Source organism: Notamacropus eugenii, chromosome Y (assembly GCF_028372415.1).
Source record: "Notamacropus eugenii isolate mMacEug1 chromosome Y, mMacEug1.pri_v2, whole genome shotgun sequence".
Lineage (NCBI taxonomy): Eukaryota > Metazoa > Chordata > Mammalia > Diprotodontia > Macropodidae > Notamacropus > Notamacropus eugenii.
The window spans coordinates 2,057,549-2,077,350 of NC_092880.1; the positions used below are offsets into that span (position 1 = coordinate 2,057,549).

The window sequence follows — 19,802 nt, forward strand, 5'->3', positions numbered from 1 at the left end:
TTATGAAGGTAAATCTGCTTCCAAAAAAACCAAATCATAATCTATTTGCTTTGGAGGTGCCCCTATGCAAAATCTTAAAAATGGATCACCTTGATTTGCATGGAAGAGCAGAAATTCATGTTAATATCAGTTTTATGTAATTGTGACTGATGTCCCCAACTTTTAAAACATTAAATTCAAGCATGTACCAATGGTTTAACTACATCTAGTAAATATTTTGACAGCCTAAAAAAACCAAAAGATTCTTTAAGAACATGCTTTCATTTGTGTAATTCCTGAATTTTTTTTAAAAACTGGACCTGGTTGTTGAAACCAAGACACCTACCTGGGGCCATATGTCCAGATTAAGATAACATAATGAGTTACATCTGAATTATGTTCAACTTGGTAGAAACAGATTTTCCCAATTCTAATCCTAATTTGAAGTGTGAAAAAGGTCTGGGGTAAGCTATCATTCATCCAAAGGGGCATTGCTACATTGTACTTGAGGCCCTTAAAAAGACCTGCCTGGTATGGTCCTGGTGGCAAAGGCGTATAGAAAGAATTATGATGGCCCCAACGATACCATTTTTAGGGCTGTATCCCAAAGGGATCATACAAATGGAAAAAGGACCCACATGTACAAAAACATTTACAGCAACTTCTTGTGGTGGCAAAGAATTGGAAATTGAGGGGATTGTCATCAATTGGGGAACAGCTGAACAAGTTGTGGTATATGAAAGTAATGGAATACTATTGTGCTATAAAATAATGAGCATGGGAACTTCAGGAAAACCTGGACTTAAATGAACTGATGCTAAGTGAAGGGAGCAGAACCAGGAGAATATGCTATGTACAGTTACAGTCATATTGTATTTTGACTAACTTTGATAGACTTGGCTAGTCTCAGCAATGCAAGGTTCTAAGACAACTCCAAAAGGCTCATGATGGTAAAGGCTATCCACATCCAGAGATGGAATTAGAGTCTGAATGCATAGTATTTGTTCTCTGTTTTGTTTCTTCTTTCTTGTGGCTCATTCCATTCATTCTAATTCTTCTTTACCACATGACTAATGTGAAAATGTTTAATATGAATGTATATATAACTTATATCAGATTGCATGCCATCTTGGGGGAGAGGGGAAAATTTAAAACTCAAAAGCTTGTGGAACTGAACGTTGTAAACTACAAAGAAATTTTAAAAATTTATAAAAGAACTATGATGGGCTCTAAAAAAGATAAAGCCACCCTTTCTTTTGTATTTGTCTATGCAATATAAAAAGATCTCTAAATAACAAATGAAAACTATCAGGTTTTTCCTAGGAGATTTTTCCTAAGATTCTTGGAAGTAAGGACAGATAAAACTTCAAAGAATCAGAAACCTGAACTTATTTGCAACTCAAAAACAATCATTTTCATGAATCATCATCACATTTCACCAACAGTATTCAACTTAAATAATATTTATTAAATTTACTATTTACACAATTTTTTCAAAAAGTTTCACACTCCCAAACTAGATAAGGAAATTACTTAACAAAAAGAAAGTCAATCTTCAAAATAACTAGTGATTCTTAACAGATGCAAACAGTAAAGGATCTATAGATTCAATATAACCCAGTATGAGTGTTTATGACTTACTCTCAAATGATCTGACTTGGCACATAAGTTTTGGGAACCAACTAAAGCACAAAGAGGTTCAATGATTCATCCGGGGTCAAACGAGCTGTAAGTGTCCCATGTAGTATCTGACCCGCACTCTATCCACTATACCTGGCTGCCTCTATAAATAATACAAATGAAAACTAATAAAAATGCAAAAATGGAAAAAATAGTAATTAAAATGTTTTTTCCCAAAGGAAGAGAATAAAAAAATTCTTCCAGAAAGTAAATTGCATGAGATTTAACTAATATGGATTAGAAGTCATCCCAGAAAAAAAACGTACAAAAATAAAATTTTAAATAAAGTTCACAAGTCGTGTGAACATTCTTTAAGAGTTTCATACACAAGGTTCATACATGGTTCCATTTTTAGTACATCACATTTAGAGAAAATAAGTTAACACAATCATCTGAATTGGCTGCCTACACACTGGACAAGGCTTATTTCTCTTTTTCAGCTTCTTAGCACATGTAAAACATGCCATAAGATGTCCTGTCCTTCCATGAACAATGCATCCATTTTTAGGTCGGCTCTGACAGATGACACAGGGCTCTACTGTACTAGGGGGAAGAATGGATTCCACACTTGCTTCTTTGTCTTGCACTTCTTCTCTCTCAAATTCTCCAGCATCTTCCTGACTACTACAGATGATACTTTTAGATGTCGATGGCTGAGAATAATCCTCACTTTCTTGGGAGTCTGACGTCTGTACTATTTTTTCATCACTTTCCTCAACACATGAATCTTGAGAGTCATTCATTTTATCTTTCTTACAATCTGGAACATCAAAGCCCTCTTCCTCCCCTTGCGTGGGGCGTTCTAGTCTGCCTTTATCTGACACGTCACCTTTCCCCTCAGAAAGCCAATTCTCTCGCAAAGCCCAGCATCTATGGCAACGTGGTGGAAGTGGAGGGTTCATTTTATCACAGGAAGTACACTTCCAATAGTCCTGCAATGAAAAAAGAAGTAGAACTAGTTTCAATAGTTCTTAAATAACCAGAAATATCAATGCTAGTCATGCCAATTTATTCAGCTTGTTTGTTAAAAATCAGGTTTTGCAATAAAAAGATTTGGTAGCTTATTTTGTAAAACATTTCAAATTCTACCCCATCTTTAACTCTTAGCAACTTCTCCTGAAACCTGAAATTGTGGGTAAGTGGTCTTTTCACCTTTTGGAGATTCTGACGTGAGGCATTCTATTTCTCTTAGTTGTAGACCTTTTTTCAATAGGAATCCATCCTTATCCGTATCTGTCAGGAACCATCTGCTACCATGTCTATTTTGATTGGGTAGTATTCAGAAGAATCTGTTTTAACTATTGCCCCCCCTCCCCCTTTTTGTAAAATAGAGAGTAATGCAATTTATAGGAAACTAGCCAACTTACATTTGTAGACAGTTCCCACCTTACAAATGATTTTTGTTATTTTACAAATCAGGTTTTTTTGAAAGTGAAAATGAATGTCTTCATAGAAATATTGCTAGAAACAGAAGTTAGGTTCCCAGGGCAAACTCAGAAAAGTCTACTTTATAATACAGCCTAATTAATAATACTAGATATTGAGAACACTGAACAATGGAGAGGTGGAAAAGGCTGAGAGGATGGCTGGAATTATGAATGAAAATCATCTAATGGATCCCCCTCTAGTTCTCTTGCCCTGTGGAGAAGGTTAAGCCTAGATGAAACCTGTCTTTGACATCTTCATTACCATTGTACTTTCTCTCATTTCTCCCTCTATGTATCCTAATGTGATTCCCCCTTAGCATTTCCTTATATTATCCTCAACTCATATGTGCCCACCAATGTTCTTCATGTCCCCAAATTACCTATAATCCTTTCACTCTAAACAAAATTCTTCTTTCAAATATCAAGCTGTGTTAGGAAGAAAACCTAAATTAAAAGAAATTAATTCTGAGCCTCAGCAAACCTCCCAGGAGTGATAGCTCCATTTTTTTTCAAAAGGCTTGCAAATTCAAACGAATCCCTGGTAGTCATTTCAGGGACAAAGTGAAATGAAAATATTTAGTAAGCATACGTTTGGAAGAGAAAATATTTTGGAATGGGTACAGAGGTTACTAAACAGTCTGTTATCTTTAAGTTTGTCAACTGCTTAGCTCTAGAGAGCTAAACTAGAGAAAGAAGCCATAGTAATTCGGCAGTCTCTCTTCTTAACACTAAGCCTAACTTTTACTTGTTTCTTATGCCTCGAAGATCTATGATTTCACTCATGTGAGCATATTCTCACTGTATTGACGTACATATGCTGCACCTTAGCACAGGGTTTCCGACTTATCACTTCTGGTGATAAACTTCTCTGATCTTCAGAGATCTTGGGTTGATCTTGAGAGAACAGACTAATAGTGCTTCACTTGGCCTAGACTTCTCACCTTGGTAGGAATTTACTAAATTTGCTAAAAAGTCTGAGTCTCACTGGAATAACTTGAAAATTCAGGATTACCTGAATTATATAACAAGACATTAAGCTAGGATTTTAGTGAAGGTCCCTCACTACCATCTTATGAGAAACAATACAGAAAACAAGTTTCAGTAAAAGGCTTTGTCTGCAGGTTTGGTGTTTGTTGAGATGGGGTCAAAGAGAGAAGCAAGAGAGAAACAAAAAGCAACCTTCCCTCCTGATTCTTTTGTTTCTGCTAATAATACCAAACTCTCAAAGGAGTGGAATCACCTCTGATTCCCCCCATTTCCTTCTACCCCCAAATTCAGTCATTATAGTCTCCTCATACTTCCTCTGAAATACAACATCCAAAAATTCTTCCCATTCTTATTGCCATTCAGGATCTTTATTATCTAGAGTAATGAAATGATTTAAACGAGCTTTCCACCAATCCATCCTGCACATTAGAGCCAGTGTTTCTCATGTCATTTCCCTATTCAAAAGCATCCAATGGTTTTCACTACCTACAACATAAAAGTCCAGACTCCTCAGCCCACCATTCCAAGGCCTCCACAACAGACAATATTTAATAAGTGAAGTATTAACAGTGAACACAGCATTGTGCAAGATCCTGAGGAAGGTATGAAGTTTAGAGAAAACATAGCCCTCACAGAGCTATTCTAGAAGAGGCATAAGACATACATACTACTAGAATGCAAAAAAGTACATAAAACACTTGTGTATTAAGGAAAGATTTCATAACCAAGTGCTATGTAAAATTTGAGGGGAGAAAGTCATTGAGGGGAAATTAGAAAAATCTTTATGAATGATGAGCATTCTAAACTGAATTGGAAAGGATAGGTAGAAAGTCAAAAGTGAGGAGGAAGGGAAGGGAAGAGAATAAGCATTTATACAGCACCTACAATACGCCAGGGGCTGTGCTAAGCACTTTACAAATATTATCTCACTTGATCTTCACAACAACTCTGCAAGGTAGGTGCTATTTGTTATCCCTATTTTAGAGTAGGGGAAGACTGAGGCAAGCAAAGATTAGGTGATTTACCCAGGGACACAAACCTAATAAGTGTTTGAGAATGGATTTGAACTCAGTTCCTCCTGACTCTAGTAAACCCTCTATTCACTGAGTCACTTAGCTAGATAGACATGCTAGGTAGAGAAAATGGCTTGAACAAAGGCAATGAGGTACAAGACACATTCAAGAGATACCAAATAATCCAGTTTAGCTGGAGCATTGAGTCCATGAAGGGAAACAGTATGAGGTACAGGTAGAAAAGTAGGGTGATCAGTATATAGATTCATATTCAGCACTTTTTGTGATGGTAAAGCAGAGTGTCCATCAAACGGACAATGACTAAATTGCAGTACATGAATGTAATAGTATAGTGTTACACAATAAGAAATAGTAACTATGAGAATAACTTAGGAACAACTGCATAAAATGATACAAACAGATAAGTAGAACCATACATACAACTACAACAATGTAAATTAAAAGAAAAAAAAAAACCTGAACCCTGAGTCACTAACAAACCAATAAGGCTCAGTCTGAAGAGAAGCTGGAGATAAGGGCAGAATGATGCAAACAATGTCAAATGCAGTTATAACTGATGGGTGAAAGCAAAATTCTTGACCAGTCAGGCTTAAGGACCAGAGCAGAGGCATCAAACACAGAGTTCACTGATGCACCACAACGCTTCCAAGCACTCCCTGGAACCAGAATAAAATGTGCCTGGGAAATGTTACAAAATAAATAAATACAATAAAACAGAGGTAACATAAGTCAATAAGTAGCCCACAGGGATCTTGATGTAGAAATCGGTGGCCCCTATATTTAGTCTGACACCAATGGACTTTAAAGCACATCATCTCACAAAACCAAGCATGCCCAGTGTCTACAATGCTATCTTATAATATTAAAATGGAAGTCATAAAAGAATGTTAGGAAATAGTTTTCACTAAGTTCTTTTAAAATCATAACGGTATATGTTACTGTTTCTGTTAGGATGAGATAAAACTATTGCTAGATCTACTATGTGACTATGTACTTCAAAATTTTTATATACAGTATGTTATATGAAACAGCTTACTCAACTTGACTTCAACTATATCAACATTATGAAGTCATTTTAATTTTCTAGTTTTTGTCTTCCAACATTACAATGAAATTTAAAGTTTTCTTTTCAAGTCACACAGTATTATGGTGTTCTTACAGTTCTCAAATACCTTTGATCTCAATGATTTGGACATTCCCTCTAACAGAAATGCACATCACAACTCATCCAGGCCTTGCACCACATCCTTCCCTAAGTTCACCATGGGGGGACAATCTTCCTTAGAAGTTGTTTGGCACAAGGATACTGAGTGCTGTGTCATCCCCCTGCCATCCTCTGTCCTCAAAATGTAGCAACCAGGCCACCTTTTTTAACCTTTTTTCTTATTCTACATACAAAGAGAGTATTTGAAGTCAGGTAAACACAGATATCCCCATGGTGTATACCTGATTTTATAATCTTTTCTCTTCTTTAGCATATGAAAATACACTTTACTACTAATCTATTCTTAGAAGGAAAGAATAACTAGCAATATTAACCAAATAAGAAGCTAAAACAATAGTTTAACAAAATCTTCCTCAACATCAGTTAATTAATGAACAGGAAATCCTAAGTGTGTGGCATAAATGTGAGCATTTAACAAAAAAATATTAATCACATTCCAATAAACAACATATATGTAGCAACAGATGACTGCCTTAAGTCATTAATGTATATTGTAATGTTAAAAATAAAGTAAATTCCACAAATTTTTTTACTTCTTACAAAGTGGATATACTTTTCTAACCCTACTCTAAATTCACATCTCACTGTCATTTGCTTTTGTATCGCAGGAAATCAGAATTTTATACTTACAGCTAAGGATATTTCAGGATCTTCATCAAACGAGTCAGTGTCACTATCCTCTGCCTGATATAAGGTTACCTGGGATATCTAAAACAAGGCCCAACAACTCCATTAATACAAACCTATTACTTCATTTTATCTAAACAAGTTCCCTAGATTTACTAGAAGTGGAGTTTCGAAAATGAAGAGCTGACCCACAAGCAAACAGAAGCACAGCACTGGAGCTGAGCAGAGCCCAGACAGGCTCCGCAACTTGCCAAGGGCAAGTAACTTCACCTTTCTAAACTTCTATCTGCAAAATGAGAATGATACTGCTTGTGTTAGCTACCTCTCAGAATTACAAGGTAAACAGACTTTTCTTTCATGCATGAAGGGTGATGAAGACAAAGATAAAGAAATTTCTGGAATTTTAAATGAACCAATACATTCAAAAATTGGGATTAACATTTCAATTTGCTGTACAGAATGCACTAAAAACAAGGAAAACACTTCACTTATTTCTTAAGCAGGTATGTTAAAAAAAAAAAAACCCACCTCATCATCTTCATCTGTGAGTTCTTGTCCTTCTTCATTGTGGCTATAATCTTCTGAATCAATAGACTCAACTTCAAACTCAACACTGAATTGGTCTGAAACTGAATCATCTGAATTTTCACTTAATACACCAGTATCAATATCCTAAACAAAAGAAAAGGAATTTTAACTCAAGCAAAAAAAAACGATCCACAATTTCCTAACTGCTCTCCCTTACTTGTCCAATCCCGCCCCCACCTTAAAATCCAATCAGCACATCAAACTAATTCTTCCAAAAAGACTTTGTCATTTCCTTACACAAAATTGGACAAAACCTAGACTCCTTATCCTGACATTCCAGGCCTTCAAAAACGCTAATATTTAAAGCTCTTCTTACACTTGATAACCTCAAAATGAACCATCCTCTCCAGGCAGACTGTCCCTACCTCCAAGCCTTTGCTTTAACCTTTCCTCCTATTTGAAATGTTTCCTTCTTCTCCTCCCCAACCACATCCCACTCCTCCACAGTCCTTGAGGGTCAGCTCAAGTTCCATATTCCTGGAAAACCTTCCCAATCACACATCTGAAAATTATTTGTCTCCTTTGAATTACTGAATTACAGATGTACTATCTAATTTTCCCAAAAGATTATGTATTTGAGGACAAAGACTGTCCTCTATACTTTCTTAAGGCCTCCCCCACAGAACTAGCACATGACTTGTGCACACTTGGGTCTTTAATCTGTTGACTTAGAAACATAAACTTTATACAGCTTAATAAACAGGATTACAGGTTGAATTTGGAGAGGTAAAAGAATGGTCCAATTCACATAATTCTAGCACTTACCAGAGGGCTTGCCCAGAAAATACAAATAACTGGCTATGTAAAATAGTCTAAATTTGAGACTATTTATAAAAAATCCTGCTAAAGGTTCTCAATTTTGAGACAACTGCCTTTCCCAGCTATCTCTGAACATTTCAGAAATCAGGAGAAACTAATGTTCATCAGTATTATGTGCCTTATACAAGGTACAGCTTAAAGATGAGTTTTTGGACTCTGAGCCAAAGAGCTATTAAATTTGTTAACCAAGGCAGGTGTGACAAAGACCCTTACTGTGGAATGAGATCTAGTCACATAGCTGAGTGTAAAGAATTGGAAGTCAGAAAAACTGAGTTTGAATCTTAGGTCAGTCATTAACAACCGAGTGACTGTAGGCCAATCACTTAACTGCTTAGGTTTCAGTCTCCTCATCTGGATTATGAGGTCTACTAAAATATTTCTAAGGTCCCTTCTTGCTTCTCAATTCTATCAACTATGAAAAATGCAAGTAACATCTTCTTGAAGAAATCAATGGAAACTATATGACACTCATTAACCACCACAGCTTCCACGGATTTTGAATCTTTGCACAGAAAATGCAAGGATCACACTTAAAGAAAATACTTTAATGAGATGATCAGCCAGTCCCTAGCGGATGCTGCCATATCCCAGAGAAGGCAGAGGTGGAATGGGTAATTGTTTTCAGTATACCACTTCTTTAATCAATCATCCAGATGTGGCCGGAGACACGCTAGAAGCTTGATTATAATTACATGGCCATATGCTATTAGAAGTCCACATTCTTCATTTGTAACACAGTCTGATTATGGCACCAGCAGCTATACAATTCAATAATATAGCACTGGCACTTATGAAAATAGTACCAAGTTTGTACAGCTCCAGTCCTAAGTGCAGCAGGTGAGGACAGCCAGTTCAGTAGCCAGCATGACTGATGTCACATTTCCCTAGCTTGGGGGAGAATTCCAACCAATGAATTTACCAACCCTCCCTCAAAGAAAGCCTTTCCTTCTTTTCTCTTCTCCCCTCCCCTGCCCTTTTGAATCACTATGATTTGTCTGTTATACAGATGAGTTAGAATTCACTTCTAATTTTTCCCTGACAAAAATGATTCCAGCCAGGTTACAAATTTTGAGTGTGTAGCCATATAAAGAGAGTTTGAGGAAATAATCTTTTTAAACTTCTTGCATATTGAGAGAATTTTAGCCCTTAGTTAAGAGAATAAAATATTTTAGGCAATTTAATCCTAGCCTCTTTTCTACACTACAAATTTTGGAAGTAGAAATGAAGGTTTAAATGCATAACAAGGAAAGAATGCTGCTATGCTCTAATCTGATTATTTTACTGGAGGGCAAAGGTGAAGATGGGCAGCAAAACATTTGCTATTATTTCCTAAGTTCTTTAAGAAAAGGCAGGAATTAAGAAATTTTAAAGAAGTGCCTCTCAGGAGACTGGCCTGCATATTGGACTTACAGCTGATCGCATGTTAAAGGAAAAAAGGAGTAACCAAACTCAAGGTAGGATGAGTTTGCTGATTCTCCCCAGCTAACATCCACCTTAATAGATCAGCCTAATTAGATACCTACCTTACCAAGGAATGGAAGAAAAACATTTAAATAATACATAAATGTGTTAAGCTAGAAACTGGATTACTGTACTTCAATTATTGCCAGAATCGTAAGGTGATTCTTAGATGTCAATTTAAAACCATATATTATTTTCTACGCTATCTGAAATGCTGTATCTCAGCTACAAGGTGGGTGCTACATATGTCAATCATACTAAAAGGAATCAACAGTTTCCAAATGTCTCATATATACAAAAATATTGACAACAGTGCTTTTAGTTAGTAACAAAGAACCAGAAGGAAAGAACATCCTTATATCTTTTTATTCAGAGATTTTAAAAAGATAACAATGGTTCACTGAAGAACTCTGTGTATACCTTTTTAATCTCTGCAGTTTTATAACTGAGCTGAGTATTATTTCTCAAATATTCTTTTGCAACTCAGCTTTTAGAATTTATAAAGCATTTTAAAAGGGAAAGATTCAAAACGACATGCATTCAATTCACTATCTATTTGCAAGCTGGTAGGCATTTCCTATTCCTAATGAAGTATGCTGCCTATGTGACTTTCTTTGGCATAAGACATAAAGGGCAGACTCTCAATCTGGCAAGAAAAAAATTATGCTTTATGTCTAACGCCCAACAAATTGACATCAGTGGGAGAAACTGAAAACATCCACTTTGACATTCTAACTATTAAGTATGAATAGAATACATAAAAGAGGTCACAACTACATGGATGAGCAGCTTATCAATAAAAAAGCTGGCTGTGTTTGGTTTCATTGTATACTCAAATTATTTCAAAAGATTCTCAAAATCAACATAAGCAAATATACCACCATGAAGATAACTAGCTCATGTCGCAATATCTACTACAGAGAGTAGTAGAGAAATTCTACTTAAGAACTTGACAACGTTCTTCAAGATAAATCAATATATACTTTGAAATTCAACAACTTCAATACACAAGTGAACACGGGTAGAAAGTGAAAACTACACTGGCAAATATGGCTTATGATCAAAAAACTTAAAAGCCAAAGTGAAAGTAGACTCCTAAAAATTCTCATACAAATCTTAAGTACAGTCGTTTAGAAGAGCTGGAAAAGCACTAAACAGGGCAAGAAACATTAAAAATTTAAATTTGCCATTTTTCAACAGACAGGAAACAAATCACATCAAATCAGCTGTCTGTGGAATCAGCTGACCAGATAGAGCAGAGGCTGAAGTAAGCATCCAAAAAGGATAAAGGTATAGACACTGCATACAATTACAGTAGCTCCTACAAATCCAGAACATATAAAGTAGACTTAAGAAATTGGATATCACCATTTCTAGCCCAATCTCTCATCTCAATTCTGGTCTGTCCTTAATTATATTTTATTAGCATTTAGGTAAAAGGGATAAAATTGCCCTTATTTCATTTTAATCCGATTCCAACCTTAACACACAACAATCGCACTCAACAAACAGGCTCTCTTTAAGTTCTATTAGTTTTCTAAAAATTCCAGTTCCCTCTTCCTCCCCTTTGAGATCAGTATTAAGAGTGCTTACCCTTTCTCCTCTCTTCCTATTCTTTGTTGTTTGTTCTCCATTTTCTTCACCTTTGATGCTTATACTCAATTTCTCTTCTTCCCTCCTCCCTTCTCCCTCACCCCTAAAACGATCTCCCTAGAGTGATTACATTGAGTTAAACTGTAAAACTCACTTTGGTTTTCATACCTTGACGATGATCTGCCTTCTTGTTGCAAAGCTGCCTTAAGACTGGCTCTCTCCTCCACAAATCCTTGAAATCCCCGTAGACTCAAAATGACCACCTTTTTTGTCTTCAAAAAGATTCTATTAGAAACTTAGCACAAATGGAAAACTAAACTGGATTTGGGATGAAATTTTATAGCTTTAATTTTTTAGAACTAAACTATTTCAGATTCTGTCCTTTTTCTTGTTTTGCTAGAAATGTTATATAATTCAAACTGATGTTTTCTGGTATGAGATGCTTTTCTCAGTGACTTGCAAAATCATCTCTTTATCAGGGCAGTCGTGAAGTCTAACAATGATGTATCTAGGCAAGATTACTTTAGGATTAACTGTTCCGTTAACTTATAATCTGTCCCTCATTTTCAATATATTCTCAGATTTCCCTATATAGTTTCCCAGAATGTCATCTTGGTTTCTTCAGCTTCCAGAAACTGAGAATTCTGATATTCTTTTGCCTTGTTCTGGCTTCCAGATACAATTTATCCAACTGTTCTAAATCTTTGTCCAGTTGTGAAATTTTTTGACCATGTTTCCCTTTCTTGGTTTCTTCAATTTTGTCCTCCAGGGAAATAATTCTATTTTAAACATGTTACCTTTTTCTTCAGATACTTCTAAGCTGTTGTTTCAGAAATCTCAGGAAAGTTCTCATTCAGTTTCTTTTCATTTTATTTCAGCTCCTCCATGGCATTTTTCTTAAATTCATTTCTTCCTTAAATTCCTTTACTACATCCACTGTTCCAATATCCATTGTGTCCTAAAAAGATTAATGCTTCTGTTTTGTATTTTATACATTCTATTTGTCTGATGTTTATGTCTCTACTCTTATATTCATTTTGATTGTATCAGAACCTTTTCTCATGTTTATTAAGCCTTGAATTTTTTCCCCCAAAATTTTTCTCTTGAAAAATGATAGTGTTTTTCACTCTTTCAGGCATTTATTGACACAATTTTTGGCTCATTTGGGATACTGAGAAGGTTCTCCATGGATCTTTTACTCCTCCATCTTCACAGAAGTTCATTAATCACATTTCTTAAAATTTCAACTCCTGTACAACAGTCATCACAACAAAAAAGTGGGGAAAAAAAGCCCATAAAGTATTTCAACCAGCAAATACTCCCTCATTGGCAGGTATATACTACCTCAAATGGCAGCCAAGGGCAATACAAGTTGAATACAAACTCAAACTACAGAAAAATGTTGGAAAACTACAAGCAGTATTACCTCAAAACAATGAAAAGTTGTTAAGAAAACAATCCAACAAAGATGTTGTGAGATCCAGATTAAGCCAGTTCATCCTGAATGAATTTGCAGATAAAACCAGATGGAATCAAACACAAGTAAAATAGCAGAATTGTGAGGATTTTTTATGGTAGTATATCATTCCCATGAAAAAGATAGAAATCATCATATTCAATTCAGGCTTTGTGAAGAAGTGACAACTGTACTTAAACCACAAGTTGGGAGCCATTAGAAATGGCCAATTAGACACAGAAAAAATCCATGCTACAGGAAACAATTCCTGAAGCACTCAAGGATCAATTAGCAGATAATCAAAAGAGGTGAAGATTCCTAAAGACTGAAAAAGTTACGGATTTTGCTCTTACCCCGCTCCCAAAAAACAAAAAGCAAAAATGGGTAGGGGAGAAAGGAAAGGAGGGAATTGAGAAAACAGCAGCAACTAGCACCCCATTTATTCAAATGGTCACAACAGTCCATGCTCACATCAACAGTAACCTCAACAAAAACCATTTAAGCGTTATTTTCTTAGACAATTTTCTACAAAAGACCACAACTTTACAGTCAACTCTATTGACTCAAAGATACAGAGAACACAATACACCACTATTTATTTTTCACTGATTTTCTTCTTTGGAGAATGGGTCTCCTCAACCAGTCCAAGATGGAGAACATACAGCAGCCACTAAACAAGCCTGATCCAAAACCGACTGTTATGGAAGCTTCACTCTGCTCCGTCTACGACCTGCGCCACTTTGCTCCTCCTTAGGCAGCCTGGTGGTCTTCCACTCCCAAAGGCTGACCACACTGGTGCTGCACTTAGCACATACCATTAGCTTCAGCCATACTGCAGCTCAGCACTCCCGAAATCAAGGGGATCCATCAACCTACCCCAGTAGCAAGGATGATAGATGTGCATCATCATGCCTGGCTATTATTCAGTGATTTAAAAGAATATGACTCAAAAAACAAAACAAAACAAAGGAGACTTGAAGTCTCCTCAGAAGTGCATCTGGGAGGCACATATCGAAATCACGTAAGACTCACAGCAAACAAGACATCATGAAAAATATACTTTACATCAAGTCTGAATGAAGGATTCCTTATCAATTACAAGCCTATCCAAATGCTTCTAATCAGATGACTGTACTTTTTGCATCATCCCCTGTAACACTACACAAAACTTCAAATAAACTCACACAAATGTGAGGCTGGTCTAAAAATCCACAATTGGAAAAAAATAGTGGATTAAAATATTGCCTAGATAACGCCCGACGGCCAATCAAATAAGTTTGCCAATGTTTGTAGGATAGGCGTACCAGATGGAGAATGAGCTTGGGCATGAATTGGGTAGGGATGAGACTGGGATGGGTTACATTTGGAAATCAACAGCATGTATTCATTAGTTCTAAATTACCTGATGATGCAAAAGCCTGTTTTAACACCAATCAATCACAGATACCAAATGGTTCTCAATCATAAAACAATGATCATGCATAAGAAGGGAAGTTATCAATGGGAAAATTCATTGTATTCAATAGTTCATAAAAACGAGATGTCTGTAAGATGCTTTGCAAAACTTAAAACACCATGTAAATGCTAGCTGCTATTATCATCATAATCACAAATTATCTAAAGAGCTGTTACCCAATAGTTAAGCAGTCAATATCAAGTTTTCAAAAGAATTACAAACTGTGAACAAGCATACAAAAACATGTTCCAAATCACTATTAATAACAGAAATGCAAAGAAAACAATTCTGCAGTTTCATCTCATACTCAGCAAATCATCATAACAAAAGATGAAAAGAGTCAATGCTGGAGGATCTATGAGGAAGACAGCACTGCTGATGGACCTGCAAACTGGTCCAACCATTCTGGAAAACAATGTGGAATAAAATGTAGGAGAAAAATTCTCCTAAATTGTTCATAATCTCTGATTCAGAGATCCCAATGCTTAAGAGTATAGTCCTGGGGGGTGGAGAGGGAGACAAACAGCTCTCACATACACAAAAACAATCATAGCAACACTTTTTGTGGTTTCAAAAACTGGACCCATTTAGCTGAGGAAACAGTTGAACAAACTGTGGTGCATGAACATATAATATATTATTGTAGCATAAAAATCAATAAATATGAGAAATTTAGAGAAAAAACACTAGATAATGAAGAAATGCAGAGTATGAAATAAGTAGAAACAGGAAAATAATAAATTGCTGTGGTCCAGTTGTGTCCTATTCTTCTTCCTGACTCCATTTGGGGTTTTCTTGGCAAAGATACTGAAGTGGTTTGCCATTTTCTTCTCTAGCTCATTTTACAGTTGAGGAAGAAACTGAGGCAAGTAGGGTTAAAATGACTTGCCCAGGGTCACACAGCTAGTAAGTGTCTGGGGTCAGATTTGAACTCAGGAAGACGAATCTTCCTAACTCCAGGCCTGGCACCCTACCCACTGTGCCACCTAGCTGCCCAAAAAGCAATATATATAAAAATGATAAACAACGTAAATTGAAACTACACTAAAATAAAGCCAAACACAAAAAATTTAACGATCAGTATGGGCTCCTCCCCTTCCCAAGGAGAAAATAAATATATTTCTCTTCTTTCTCTGAGAAGATAAGGAACTGTGGGTTTGGAATGATGTAGACTACTGTCAAAAAGTTGCTGACAGTAGTTTTATTTACCCATTTTTCTTTGTTACAAGGCAGGGCTCATTGTATATATGTTGGGAGGGAAGAGGAGCTATAAACTGAAATGGTGGCAATGTAAAAACATAAAAAATCCATAAAAGTCATTATTCAAAACAATTCAGCTGTACTTCAAGGCAAGGTTTATTTGGTTTATCCCTTTACTAGTGAAAATGGATTCTTCCCTCAGTTGCCATCCCCCTTCTCCAAACAGCCCCCATGTCTCTTTCCCCCAATAATGTTTTCACAATACCTAGATTAAATCCCTATTTGCCCTAAAAATCAGCCCCCCCCTTCTCTCAGTTCTGACCCAGGAAGGCTGCCCTACTCCTCCTGTCTTTATTCTCTCCAACCCCTAAATCTAGGAGTAAAAAGGACCTTTGACAGGCTCAGCATACACCAATAATCTACAACCCTTTCCTTTTTCTCACAAGGCCTGCCCCTTGAAGCGAGGGTAGAATTTTGGGATCCAAGTCGGAATGGGTAAATTTTGAGCCCAGCTTCTAATAGTTCAATGAAGGTAGCCTGAGTTTGAATGGAGCAATGAGGGTTCCAAATTCCAACAGACTGATCAAGGCTCTGAGTTCCAATAGACCAGCTGAAGAACAGAAAAATAAGTCATAAAAACTTCCTACTATCAGTGAAAGGAAAAGTATCCAAGGAGAGGTAGCATGGAACTTCTTAACCTTTTTGTATCATGCCCTCCAAACCCTGGCAGTCTACTGAAACCCATGGACCCCTTCTCAAAAGAATGTTTTTAAGTAATTAAGGAAAATGCTAAATTTCATTTGGAAATTAGTGAAAATAAATATGTAATTCTTCCCCCATCTAAGCTCATGGACAACCTGAAATTTATCCATGAATACCAGCTTAAGAATCAGTAGTAGACAGAGTTGGTCTCAGAACTCAGTGTCCCAAGCAATTCCATATGATTTTAAGTTATAGAATAGGTGCTAATCTGTATTAATAGAGGAAGCCTCCTCACCTGGGACTTTACATCAATAAGATCACAGGGTAAGACTACAAAAAAGAAAAAAAAGACCCAAGTGTCCTGGCACAAGGAGATGATAATTACACTATACTATGACAGACATGTCAGACTATATTGGAACTACTATATCTAGCTCGGGGTATGACATTTTTTGAAGAAATGGTGAAAAGTTAATATTCAACCAGGAGTAGAACTGTAACAGGAGGAGTACTCTAAATCATTGTATTTTTCATTAAAGGAAATAGGAATGTTTAGCCTAGAAAAGATAACATTTTATAGGGGATATGATAATCTTCAAACACATGAAGCATTGTTATGTGAATGCAAGATCATAATTGTTTTGCTTGACCCCCTAAGACAAATTGATAAAAAATTACAGAGAGGTCATTTCAGTACAAACTAAGGGAAAAAAAATCTCCTAAAAATGAGAATATTTAAAAGTAAAATGGGCCAACGTAAAAACTAATGGATTTTCTGTCAGAGGAAATCTTCACTTAGGCTAAATGATCAATGATTAGGCATAGTGGAAATAGGATTCATGATTTGGAAAGGAGTTAGATTAGAGGATCTCTAAATTATTTTTTAACTCTCAGCCTATGGTCCCCTGATAAATAGTATAAAAGACTGTGTCAAGGATATTTATTATAGTTACATAGTGAGACAGCCAGGAAAAGTTAAAATAACACAGCTAATTTCAAAGATAAAAGACACTGGCCTTCAGCTAGATGGATAAATTGGATAAAGTGGAAACCAAAGCCATGATTTATATCTCCCACCATGCTCAACACACAGTAGGTACTTAATGAAATGTGATAGATTTCAATAAAAACCAAGACTGATACTGTCCTACCATACATAATGTCACATCCGTATTTCCTTCCTTCCAGTTAAATCTGCCCTTTTTTACTTCCAAACCTACCACGTCACCTATGTGGTAGGTGTTGAAAATAATGGACAATGACATACTTGCTGGTGGCTGAAACGTATAGGCATTGCCTTAAATTATGATTAAGCTTTCCAAGAAAATACGCAAATTCTAGTAACTGAAAAAACTAGGAAATATACCAGTTATGGTGCTCAGACTCATAGGAAGAGCTACAAATATCTAGGTTAATGAAATTTGGGGGGTTCTGCCCTGGCTTTTTTAACTTTTACAATCACTAAAGTAGAATTGCTACAAGTTTCTAAAACCATATAAGCTTGATTCTCTTAAGTATCTTTCATCACATTTAATATTAATTTTATCATCAAATCTCTAACTCTCCATCCCCAAGACTGCATCTAAGTGGATGTTATTACACAGTCACTCCCCTTAAAGGGAAAATCTTATCACAAATTCAGAAGCCCATACTCCTGTCCTTTGAAAAAGAGTTTCTTTCAAACCCCCTTTACCTACATTTCTGCTGACAAGATAGCTAATCTATCTGAACAAGTGATGATTACCGGACTTGAAGGGATTTCTGTTGAGTCACTGCAACCGCTTCGTTCACAGCATATCTCACTTATGACACACAGGGCACAGCTTTCATCAAATGTAAGGGAAATACTATCTGACTTATGTCGTTTTCTGTGTCTTTCACCAGGCAACTCTTCCGAATTTTCTTCTTTTGGTGAAAAAAAGAAAAAACTGTTAATTTATACAATTATAATAATTCTAGAAAGTGTTCTGTGTACCTTTACATTGACAATTTTTTCACCAAAAAGTTAAAATTATAGGCATATGGACTAAAAGGTAACAGTAACATACAAACACGTCTGAAAAGAAACATCTACCAAAACACCTCCAAATGAGTCTTATAAAAGGTCATCACACATATCATTTTTGCAGACTTGTATCTCCACAAGTAATGATTTATAAAATTCACTAAAGAGATTTTCTTCTTTCAACTCCTCTGTATGTTGATAAATATTGTATTCTAGAATATGAACTTTTATCACTGGCATCTCAAAAAATAAAAAAAAATTATTGCTAAGGTGGCTTTAATCATTTCAACTTCTTCAGAATCCTATTTCTTCAGCAGGATATATCAATATAAGTGAGAGCTACTTTTAAACAAAAGATTACCTCCATGATTTAAAACAGGCCAAGATAGTTGCCAATGACTGCAATGACTTGTGCGCACAAGACAAACCATTGAGATGTAAAAATGTTAAAGTTACTAACATTTATTTATACCTTAAAAAAGCAAAATTAAGCTTTATTAACATTTAATAAACAACTTAGTACCAATATCCTCACTCAGATGGGTCACATATCACGATATGTGTGGTGTTCTAAGGGAACAGTGAGAGATATACCACACAGAAGGGTTGAGATTAGTGCCCTCATTCACTGATTTGCTTTCCCCATTATTACAACAAATTGCAGTTTGTTTTCCTGGCTGAGTGGATTTACAGTATTATCTAGGTTTATCTACGCTAACCTTTGCAAAATAGACAAGTGATTTAAAAAGATTTCTGCAAAGAAACTATGGATTGAGGATAACATTAATAATGCGGGAGCACAAATGAACATGAATATGGCAGGGATGTCATTTCTCTTACTCCTTCATCAGCCAAATTACAAAATAAAAATGACAGTACAATGAACTGTAATTAAATAAGACAGAAAATCAATCAAAATCCTTTGAAATTATTCGTAATCTTTAAAAGATGGACCTCAATCCATTATCATTCATGTTTTACCTTGAATTATCAAGATTTTCAAAGATAATAAAGCACATATTCAACTGCTCTCACTCTAAGTATTGCAATTTTATGTACCATTAATAAAAAAAGTTTAACTATTGTCCTTTACCTGTCATACTTTAACTTCTATTTTTGTGTTTTTATAACGTATGTAACATATCAGTGCAATAGTTTCATGTAGCAATTTATATGACAGTGTACTACGCTGAGGGTATATACTCAAATGTTTTTACAGAAGTACAATAACAGAAGTACAAAATCAATAAAGCATAAGTGTTGTATAAGCATATTTGTGATTCAACACATTTCTAATTTTCTCCTTTTACATTTTCTATTCAAAGATATCTTCATTTTTCATTTTCTCAAATGAAAAGTTACCTGTCACTGGGAAAAACTATACTTAAGATGTACTGCAGTAAAAATAAAACATTTTAATGAGAAAAAAATGAGAAAGAATTTAAAGAAAATAATTAGCCAGCCTTAAATAAATGAGCCCATATCATATATCAACAGAGAATGAAAAGAAAGAACAGAGATCCATCCACTTAACAAAGGAAAAAAAATCCTTCAAGCAACCAC

The 19,802-nt window shown here is 35.7% G+C and overlaps 1 protein-coding gene across 4 annotated transcripts in view; it reads right to left on the bottom strand.

Moving 5' to 3' along the window:
- Window positions 1–1,426: 1,426 nt before the first annotated feature.
- Window positions 1,427–19,802, bottom strand: part of LOC140516580 (E3 ubiquitin-protein ligase Mdm2-like) — a 29,277-nt gene continuing 10,901 nt past the window's right edge. For 2 of the 4 annotated variants that reach the window (XM_072627519.1, XM_072627516.1), the window contains exons 7-10: window positions 17,979–18,139; window positions 7,488–7,631; window positions 6,963–7,040; window positions 1,427–2,591 (exon numbers count right to left, since the gene is read on the bottom strand). In XM_072627519.1, coding sequence (XP_072483620.1) covers window positions 2,025–2,591; window positions 6,963–7,040; window positions 7,488–7,631; window positions 17,979–18,139 — 950 coding nt within the window. In that variant the 3' untranslated portion in view covers window positions 1,427–2,024. The remainder of the gene's footprint in view (window positions 2,592–6,962; window positions 7,041–7,487; window positions 7,632–17,978; window positions 18,140–19,802) is intronic. The other 2 variants (XM_072627517.1, XM_072627518.1) reach the window with 2 other exon arrangements.